Source organism: Alnus glutinosa, chromosome 3 (genome assembly GCF_958979055.1).
Source record: "Alnus glutinosa chromosome 3, dhAlnGlut1.1, whole genome shotgun sequence".
NCBI lineage: Eukaryota > Viridiplantae > Streptophyta > Magnoliopsida > Fagales > Betulaceae > Alnus > Alnus glutinosa.
In genome coordinates this window covers 13735219-13745995 of record NC_084888.1, presented here as the reverse complement: position 1 = coordinate 13745995, position 10777 = coordinate 13735219, and the positions used below count along the sequence as shown (strand labels likewise).

At 36.6% G+C, this 10777-nt stretch overlaps 1 protein-coding gene across 1 annotated transcript; it reads right to left on the bottom strand.

Annotated features, from left to right (window-relative positions):
* Positions 1 to 8846: 8846 nt before the first annotated feature.
* LOC133864300 (transcription factor MYB3-like) lies at positions 8847 to 10080 on the bottom strand. The gene is made up of 3 exons (XM_062300585.1): positions 9700 to 10080; positions 9465 to 9594; positions 8847 to 9344 (listed from the first exon to the last, which is right to left on the bottom strand). The coding sequence occupies exons 1-3, from the start codon at positions 9872 to 9874 to the stop codon at positions 9008 to 9010; spliced, it is 642 nt and encodes a 213-aa protein (XP_062156569.1). The 5' UTR covers positions 9875 to 10080; the 3' UTR covers positions 8847 to 9007.
* Positions 10081 to 10777: the final 697 nt, after the last annotated feature.

Sequence of the window (10777 nt, the reverse complement as noted above, 5' to 3'; positions counted from 1 at the left end):
TTTTCTTTTCGAGCTAAGCCAAGAGAGGAACAGAGAATTAAGAGAGATATTTCTTTTCCTTCTTTTTCTGTTTTCTTTATTTGCTGTAGCCGAGATAGAGAAAGAGAAGAAGAGTTGCTGAGAGTTGCAACCCGTGAGAGAAAGAGAGAGCTTGAAGCACTTTTGGCCGTGGGTTTCGCCACTGGACGAGAGAGAGAGAGAGCTTCTGGTTTTTCTTTTGGGTTGGTTTTCTACAAGAGGAAAATAGAGGAGGCTTGAGAAGGAGATTTTCTTCCTTCTTGTTTACACAGAACCAAGAGAGAAAGAAGGAGACCTTTGCTGTAACCGAAAAAGAGGAAGGAAAAGGCTTATGCATGAAAATGAACGTGAGGGGTGCTTCTCAATATATAGTGGATTGAATGGTGGAGATGGCTTTGGTTTGATATCATCCAACGGCTGGGGAGCAACTTAGGCAGCAAGCTGATGGTTGATGTGTTGGAGGAGATGAGTCATCAAATGAAATGATGACTTTGTAAATATTTGGGCAACTGGTACGTGAATCTGCTCTCTGCAGAACTATGGCGATCAAGTGTCAGCTTGCAGGGGTCAATCTTCAGGTCGATCGATAGCAACTGCTAGGTATCGATCGTCAGGTCAATCGATCGCCCATTTATAGGGATCGATCGTCCTCATATTTTGATCCTAAACCTGACCTTCTATAGTTTAAGGTCCGATTGACTTATTTAATTAATTAGAACTATAAATGTGTCTCAACTTTTAAAGAATATTTAATCCTATAAATATTCATATAATGAGGTTAAAAACCAATGAATATTTATTCTCATAAATATTCATATATATCTTTTTGCCATAATATTCGGTCTTAAATTTCTATTTAAGACATTATATTTTATGTCTTAAAATCTAGGGCACTACTCTCTCTCTCTCTCTCTCTCTCTCTCTCTCTCTCTTTCTCTCACGTTCTCCCTCCTCCAGCTGGTTATCCCCTAAAAATCCATCGAGGCCTTCTCTCCGCCTTCTCCCTTTTCCAAGTATCGCAAATCCTAAGCCCTATGGTGATCATCTTCCATCTTCAACATTTATACCAACTCTGGCTAGTGTTCTCACGGTGATATTCTTTTAGAGGTTTCAATTTCTTTTCTTTTGGTGCACCAGAAGCTCTTCGAGTTATTGATTTTGAAGATTAGGGTTTTTGCGGTCAATCAGGGATTTATCTGTGCAGATCCAATCTAGTTTCCTTCCAGTGCCTTCTTCATTGAACCCAATTGTTCAAGATTAGGCTTTTGTGTAGTTGTCTGATTCGTCTTCAACCTGAAGAACCGGTTTTGCTACATTTGAAAGATTTTCGCCAGATTTTCGCCAAGATATGCGAATTTCCGTTGAAACTGTGGCAATCGGAGGACAGGGGTATTTTTGAATCCAAGCACTTGGGCAGGGGTACTGATTTCAACCTTGTGGTCACTGATGCCCAAACTAATGAAGGTTGGTTCTGATTTTAGATATATTTCTCAAGTCTTTTCAAATATTTCTGACAAAATTTGGGCTTTGGACGATGGGTGGAGTGTTTGACCTCCAGCTGCAGCTGGGCCTCCCCTTCCACCCTCACGTTGACATTGTAGACCACGCTGGTGCTGCCCAAGGGCTGGCCCTTGGGGAGCTTATTGCTCCCTTTACACCCTCACGTTGACGTCGTAGACCACGCGGGCGCTTGCCAAGTGCCGGCCCTTGGGAAGCTTATTGCTCGGCATCCAAATCGGCGACGGCGACATTAGATTCATGATTGCTAGCGAGGAAGAAGGGTTGGTTGGGGCCGGTGAAGGGGGCTGATTGGGGTTTAGAGAGCCATGGGTCTGCATCTTGCGGGAGATGGAGACAACGAGAGAGAGAAGAAAAGAAATGAATAAAAAAAAATAAGAAAAATTTAAAAAATAGTATTTTAATGTTATAAGGAGAGATAAATGGAAGCTATTGTGGAGTGTTTTTGTTTAGGGAAACAAAAAGTTGTTTTGGGAAACAAAAAGTTGTTTTGTTCCCTACATTTAGGGAAAATGGTTGGGTAGCTGCTGGGAATGCTTTAACATGCACATGCTCTACACTCTTTACACTTTTTCCAATGGTGACCATGCCATATAAAAATATTAACTATTTTTTATCCATGCATGAATTTACAAAACCCACACAATTAAGAATTCATTTTTCCAAATATTTCATTTGCACAAAATGTAGAGTTCACAACAGTTATAATAACTTAATAAGTATTTCATGTCAGTATAAAATATGCACATTTGACTATCAAAGTAGACATGCAAAAACCTCAGTAAATAGTTTCCATGTGAGTTTTACTCACCTTGGTCATAAGGGTCTTCTTGGTAAATTTTCTCGAACTCACAAACTTCGCCGGTTGTGAAATACCCTAACGTTAGAAAGGTCTATTGGGCTAAAAACCTATCCTTAGTCCTCAAAATAGCCAAAATCCACTTTCTAATCTAGGGTGATTGATTGATCGATCATTGAGCATCGAGCAGTGCTCAATCTTTGATCGAATAGTGATGAACAACGATTGATCAAGACATTGTTCATCATCTTCAACCTTTGAAAAAACTCATTTTTAACTTCAATGAGGCTTCTAAAGGCCCTAATTAGGCTTAAAAAGGTCACCCCTCTAACTCTCCCACTACCTTTAAACACCTAAAGTTGTAACCCTTATGCATTAAACCTACAAAGTTAACAACTTTATAAACCCACCATTAATAACCACTCAAAAGTTTTGGTGGACAATGCTTATCCACCTCTCACAGAGCCTACACTCACATTAAACCTATTGAGTTTGATTTAAACAACCAATAACTTAAAGCTAGTGTTTCTCTTTAAAAAGCTTAAATCTTTCTTCTTGAACCATGCTTAAAACACAAAACAAATTTAACACAACCAATTACGGGAAAGACAATAAATAACAAGAGATTACAAGGCTAGAGTAAGGATTCTCACATTGTGGGACCTTGCTCTCCCAAAAACCACCACAAAGTCACCTTCTCTCTCTCTCTCTCTCTCTCTCTCTCACTTTGGAAGCCCTAGCCGACCAAATGGTTGCTAGGGTTGGCCTAAGGCTATTTATATAGCCTAACCACTGCGTTTGCAAGTCTCGGACGTATTCAAATCGCAAGCTGGCTGACATGAATCAGTCACTAAAGGAAGGTGACCATCACCAGGGTTTTTGGCACCTGGTGATCGATAACTACTACTGGAGTGATCGATCTGAAAATAATTTATTGACTTCTAATTTAAACCAAGTGTGTGTTTGTGTGCAAACAAATATCTTAAATGCGGAATTTAAATGAGAAAAGATATTTGTTACGAAGTGGAACTCTATAAAGAGAAAAAATCACTCCAGGGCAGCCAAACCCAGGAAATCAACTATCCAAAAACAAATCTAGTTACAAGACACTCGTACTCACATTACCCTATGCAATAGTCATACCTTTAACTCTGACGTATAGCCAAACACGAATGCTTCCCAACCAAATCTTCTACCTGAAGGGGTTTTTGATGGATTCCTTTACCTTAGGGCCAACCCCTAAGATAGACTTCACACGAACACTTGAGCACACACTGGCAACGGCTTGAAAGCTAGCAGATCTTCGATTCTCCCTAAACACCCTCTCAAAGCACTATGGAATTCACCACCGAATTCTGTACAAAACACAGACCTAGAGCCCCTTATTTATAGGCTTCAAGAGACCTCAAAAACTGCTGAGATTCGGACTCTGTCTATCGAGCGTCTGGACGGATTTATGTGATATCTTTCAGAAACAGCGCAATTCTATCCTTATCAGGTTTGCGTCTGGACGGCTTGATTGAGCGTCCAGACGGTCTTCGCTAAAATCTTTTCCACTTTCAAACGGAAATCTGGAGTTATCTGAACTATTGGATATCGTCCGGACGTGTTACCGAGTCGTCCGGACAGTCTGCAAATACTAGACATCGTCCGGACGTGTTGCCGAGTCGTTCGGAAGGATTGCATAGACTTCCCAAACAGTGTCAATTTTTGAAAACAGACTCCTTGTTGAATACTGATTGACCGAGCGTCCGGACGGTGTTGCTCTGACGTCCGGACGTCTTCAATGTTTATCTGTAAGACACTGCGGGGGGTCCGAACGCCTTCAAAGGCTCGTCCAGACGGTTGCATAGGAACCGGCTGGTTTGTCTTGGTTTTTGTAATGGACTCTTCATGGATATCTTCTAGAAGCTTGTGAACAGTAGATGTCTGAATATATGAAGATTCTGATTTGAAACCGTCTGTCCGAATACATGAAGATTGAAAAACCGACTGTCCTGTTAAAACACAACCATTACAAAAAGTGTTTTTGTTTTATCCAAAATGTAGCGAATAAAAATACTAACACGATCAATCAAGCCAAAAAATGGCCCAGGTGTCAAATCAAGCCCATTTTTCATATTTCATTCCGAACCTTATTCCTTATTAATCCTTAAGTCCTAATTAAGAATTTCTTAACCTTAGTTTTGATCGAGGTATTATAGCCTATGTGGGAGCATATGTAATTGGTAGCCGAAAAACTTTGTTATAATTATACGAAAAGTGGGAGAAAGCAAACAAACTTGGATAATTGATAGAGGGTGTTTATAACTTGAATGTCATTTAAATTCATGTAGCACGTAATTGTGCAAAATTATTTTTGATGAATAAATCTTGTTTATACATTTTTTTAATGACTTTTCCATGAATTCTTTGTCTTATATAACATGGTGTCTCCTGTAAAATGTATCCCAGTCAGTAGTCTCTTGCATCAGGATTCCCTCCAATCTCTTCTTTGAACAACTATAGGAGGTAGGAGAAATTGTGGGGGGACAATGAGTGGGGCCCCCTGCTTGGGTAGGGAGCCCATCAAGCCCCTCTCACATCCCCTTGTCCGATTCCAGGAGATAGGGAGAATTGCAGGAATCCCCAATTATAGAGGATCTCAATCCATGGTTTCCTAACTCTAGCATGTGGAAGAATATGATTTGATGGCTCTTACATCTAATGAGAGCATGAATGAAGAGATTTCAACTTGCTTCCGCAAGAACTTAAAAATATACTGTAAGGCTAGTGTGAGCTTTGTAATTGTTGTTGTTAGTGGGTTGTTTCTCTGTTTTGCTGTAAGGCTAGTGTTAGCTTTGTGTTGATACTGGTTTTTGGGTGAGTTTCCAATTTTTACTGGAGTGATTGTACTTGCAGTGTTTGGTTATAAAATGATTAGTTCATCCAAAAATAAAAAAACTTAAAAATATAACCTTTTTCTTTTTCGTGTTTCTACTGTATCCATCTTACTCTTCTAGAGAATTAATTGAAACGTTTTAGCTAATTATCTCTTTCAATTGATAAGTTTAACATTTCATATGTTTTATTGTTTAGGGTTAACTATTTCATTGGTACTTGAGTTTTAAGTGTTTTTAAATTTAGAACCTCAGTTTTGTTTTGTATCATAGGTGGTACTTGAATTAGGGGTAAAAACTCATTTGGTACCTCTGTTAGATTTTTCATCCAAATTTTAACGGCTCACCACGTGTCAACCGCTGAGGTTGACATGTGGCACTATATATATAAAAAAAAATCTTTACAAAATAATTAAAAATAATAAAATTTAAAAAAAAAATGAAAAAGAAAAGAAGAAGAAGAGAGAGAAAGAAGAGGGGGTGGCCCTTGGCCGGTCTGGGGTGGCCGAACCACCCGATGGGGGGTGGTTCGACCATCCCTTGGTAGAATATATATATATGGGTTTTGGCCCTTGGGGGTGGCCGAACCACCCCCTAGGGCCACGACGGTGGTTCGGTCACCCCCATGGGTAAACCCTCAAATTTTTTTTGAAGGGCCGGCCTGGGGGTGGCCAAACCACCCTCGTGGCCCATGGGGGTGGTTCGGCCACCGTACCTCCAAGGGCCAAAACCCTTTTTCTTTTCTTTTTCCTACCATGGGGTGTCCGAGGGCCGGTGGTGGTTCAGCCACCCCAGACCGGCCAAGGCAGTGGCTCAGCCACCCCTTTTCTTTCTTTCTTTTTTTCAAATTTTTTTTTAAAAAAAAATTTTTTTGAAATTTTTTTTTTTATATATAGTGCCACATGCCAACCTCAGCAGTTGAGATGTGGCAAGCCGTTAAAATTTGGACAGAAAATCTAACAGATGTTTCAAATGAGTTTTTACTTCTAATTCAAGTACCACCTATGATATAAAATAAAACTGAAGCATTAAATTTAAAAACAATTAAAACTCAAGTACTAATTGGGTATTTAACCCTATTGTTTATAACATCCCAGTGGGGGTTTAGTTGCTAGTCTAAATGTAAATGTTAAATCACTCCAAAATTGAAGTTGTTAGGAAATGATGTCAAATAAGTTGAATATTTAACTAAAATCTAAAATATAAGTACGTAAATGAGTCAAGATTTGAATTCAAGACCTTTTAAATAAAATCAAATCATCTATTATCTCAAAAGTTTAAATTAATAAAAAAAAAAAAGGTGATAAATCTCATCATTTAATTAAAAGCCTAACAGTAGTAAACATGCACTAGATCTTTGGGTTATCGGGTGACTAAATTTAATTCTAAACGCCAATTGTTCACAATGCATGTATGTACTCTATTGCACATGGGACGGAAGTCAGGTCCGGTGTTTGTTGCACAGATGAGTAGACTTTGTTGGTACGTTCATTCTCACAAAGAATAAAGTGGCAGAATAGACAAAATAGTATATATTAAAGAAATTTAAGTTGTAACAACGAAGATATTATAATAGAATGCAGTCGTTTTACCACTTCTGTGGCCATCTGATTGTTAACAGAGTTCATATAAACTGGACAATTATTCTTCTTTGGTAGCATGCATCTGTCAGGAAGGACCCACTGTCTAACAGGTAGCTTGCAGAGGTCACAGACTCACAAAGCTTTTTTTCTAGCTCAAAAGTTGACTCTGAAGTCTGATCTAATGAGGATCACCTTTGAAGTTACTATGTGTAGCATGGATTTGTAGCTATAACATCACTCTAGGAAGCAAACAAAATGAAAGAAGATTCTCAGAAACACGAAATTACAAACTTGCTTAAGTGTATCATTGCAGATTTTCAGAGATGAAGATGCTGATGAGTGTATGGATCATGCAGTCTGAGAGACCCCAGCTTGCACCTACTCTGGCATTTGGAGATACGTACTAATAATTGAAAGGAAGAAGGCAACAAAGCCCCACCTAGTATTGCTAGCAAAGCTACTATTTGCAAATAGGACCTCCCATCTTTAAATTTTACAAGAAGTTAGTAATAATGCCCAATGAGAGAATCGCAGTTGGTATTTGGTAAGGTACGTAGGCTGAGCTTTAACGATATCAAGCAAGTGACAAAGTTCAGTCTCAAAAGTCCAAGCTCTTTTGGTAGAAACAAAAACAAAGAAAAAAAAAATACTATTATAAGTTCAAAAGATTAACCTTAAATAACCCACATTGGTATTAATGCTTTTTTCTTTTTTATTCAGCAAAACAAACCAAAAAAAAAAAGTACAAATGCTTTCTGCAATCTGTCTAAAAATGAGTTTGCATGTAGTTATTAATTCTTGAGTAGGGTCGACTTTTCCTAGTACGAATATAGTAGGTTAAATATTAAATCCATTAATTTGTAGGAAAAAAAATGGATTTATTTTCCAACAACAGGAAGAATTGAGGAACTTTATAAGCCACACATGACCTTCTGTCTCATCATACCATGCTTAATGTTCTTACCCATGTCCACAACTAAGTGGACAAGTCCTTTCCTACTTTTATCATCATTCTTTGTTATGTTTATACCATCGTTTCCATCGTCAAATATTCTCTCTTGCTAATCAAGAACTAAATGCCAAAGCCTACAGTTTAGTGCACCCATTCATATATATATATATATATATATATATATATGAAAAAAGTACACATAACCTCATCAAACTACCACTTCATTGTTAATGTTCTTCACAAACTACCAATTGTGTCAATGTCCCTCCTAAACTACCAAAAACTGTCCATGTCCTCCTAATGACAAAAATATCATTCATAAAATTATTAAAATAAAATAAAAACTAAAAAAAAAATTAAAAAAATATAAAATAACAAAAATTTATACAAAAAAAAAAAAATTAAAAATTAAAAACTGTTTTTTTTTTTCGTTAAAACAAATTATTTTTTTTAAGTTTCAGTTATTTTTTCGTTTGGTTTTTTTTTTTAAAGAAAAAAAAATTATTCTTTTTCGTTTTTTTAATTTAATAAAAAACTGGTTTTTCCTTTTTCTTTTTCGTTTTTTTTTTTAAAAAAATTTGTTTTTATATTTTTCAGTTATTTTTTCGTTTGTTTTTTTTTTTTAAAAAAAAAAACTTTCTTTTTTCTTTTTCGTTTTTTTATTTTCTTTATTTTCTTTATTTTTTTTATTTTTTTTTTTTAAAAAAATAATTTTTATTTTTTATTTTTAGTTTTAGTTTTTTTTTTCAAATTTATAAGGACATTTTTGTCTTATTTAAAAAAATTTAAGGTTATTTTTGTCTTTTTGTTGGTATTAGAGGGGACATTGACATTTTTTTATAGTTTGAGGGGGGCAATTGACACAATTAGTAGTTTGAGGGGTACATTGACAATTGAGTGGTAGTTTGAGGGGGATATGTATATTTTTTCCCATATATATATATATATTTCAATTGCATGCCTCATGTTGCGAATTTTCTTTTCTATATTATTTTCTCGTTTCTCTTTCTTTCCTTGGCCAGGTTGGTATGCAATGATTAATATAGAATAAAATTAGAAATTTAACTCCAAAATTGTTTAGGACCAATCGCGGACAGTTTCAGCGTACGAAAGAGCTGATATTCAACCATGAATCCCACCAAATACATGAAAATCTTAAAGGGCAAAAAAAAAAGTGAAATATTATGAAAAATTACTCACGCCTCTGAATGGCTTGAACTGTACGAAGTTCATGGAGAGAAAACAAAGTTTATACAGTTTATAAAATGTCACTCCAGCCCTGGTCCATTTCAAGGAATTTGGTGACCCACTCAAAATTCAGAGGACTCTCATTGGAGAAATCAAAGAATTCATCCACATCAAAGTTGATTTCTGAGTCATCAACTCCTTTAGATGTGTTCTCCTCTTCACTCATCCTTTCTACATTTGCTTTCTCTTCCACCCTATTTTGCTGACCATTAATATTACAGCCTTCTCTTGTTGCTACTCCACTTTGTTTCTCCTTCTGCTTCATTTTCTTGCTCAAATGAGAATTCCAGTAGTTTTTTATCTCATTATCTGTTCGCCCAGGTAACCTTCCGGCAATCAAAGACCACCTAAGATAAATTTTTTTTAAAAAAAAAAAAAAAAAACACACACCATGCAAACTCGATCATTTTCAAACAGACAAAGTTAGAGCAATATTAGTCTATACTACGTTTGACATGCAAACTAACCTGTTCCCAAGTAGTTTATGAAGCCTAAGAATCAAATCCTCTTCTTGGTCTGATATGTTTCCTCTCTTGATGTTTGGTCTCAGGTAATTCAACCATCTTAGCCTGCAACTCTTGCCGCACCGATTAAGACCTGCTTTGATAAAATTTAGGAAGGGTTTTTTATTATCAAATACAGTGAAGTCAAGAAGTCTAGAATTCGGTTGGTGATCAAATTAATGAACAAAGACCTATATACCTGCTTTAGCTGCAATTATCTTCCACCTTTTAGCACCATGGATTTCAATGACCTCGGCCAGTTTTTGATCTTCCTCTGATGTCCATGCTCCCTTGTTGACTAATTCCTTCTTACTCGAAACATTATTCATGGCTTTCATTGGCTTCACTTCTCGTTTAATCGACCTCTCTCTCATGGGACCCGTTAGCTTATGTTTTTGTATGTCTAAACTCAGAGAAAGAGAGAGAGAGAGAGAGAGAGAGAGAGAGAGAGAGAGATTTTGTCAAGCTTGGGGATCTTTGTTACTTGTATATGGAGTGGTGTTTTGGTTCCTTCTATCATCTACCTTTGTTGGTGGAGGAGAAAAACCTCAACTACCGCTTATATATCTGTGAAAATGAGACATGATCATGCGCTTGATGATTGAGCAATAAGAGGGGCATAAAGTTTTTACATGCTAAATGCATACTACAAAGGCTACTAAAGAAAGAAAAAAAAAAAAAAAAAAAAAAGGGTTTAATATACTAAAGTGCGCACATATAGCTGCTTTTAAGAGAAAAAGAAAAGGTGACAAAAGCATTATAATTAGTGGGGAAAGATAACCAGATCAGATGGCTGTGGTAAAGTTATCAGATCCCCAGGGTAGGATAGGTTTGTCATCTAGTGGCTGTGGTTGGTAAAATGAGTAATTTTAATCTGTGCAATTCCCTTTTGGCATGTGCAAAATATTATACTGAAGGCATGCAGATTGATACTAAAAGGTTTGGTGACAAAAGAGAATGCTAAAAGATAGACAAGGAGATCAATACAATATATTTGGATGCATGTAACAGTTTTATCCTGAAAAGATTAAGGCTTTTCAGAGCCACAGAAAGGAGAGAACCTTGTAGTGACTGCATGAAGAGCCAATATGATTGGTTGTCTTCTATTGTTTCATCTGCAAGGCCCTGAGGTGCCTGATTTGTCTACAATAGTAGACCCTAGCTATAGATTTGTCTACAAATTATTGTGAACCTTATTAATTAAATCAATCCCAGATGTTGCAAATTTGTCTCTTAATTTGAGGAGAATGATCCCTACACTCATTTCTTACAACAGT

What these genes read in the sequence shown, in the direction of transcription:
- LOC133864300 (XM_062300585.1), bottom strand. Translation starts at nt 9,874, where the DNA reads ATGAGAGAGAGGTCGATTAAACGAGAAGTGAAGCCAATGAAAGCCATG. An exon ending in GATAATTGCAGCTAAAGCAG is followed by an intron (nt 9,595 to 9,699) that starts GTATATAGGTCT and finishes TTATCAAAGCAG; the next exon opens with GTCTTAATCGGTGCGGCAAG. An exon ending in CATAAACTACTTGGGAACAG is followed by an intron (nt 9,345 to 9,464) that starts GTTAGTTTGCAT and finishes AATTTATCTTAG; the next exon opens with GTGGTCTTTGATTGCCGGAA.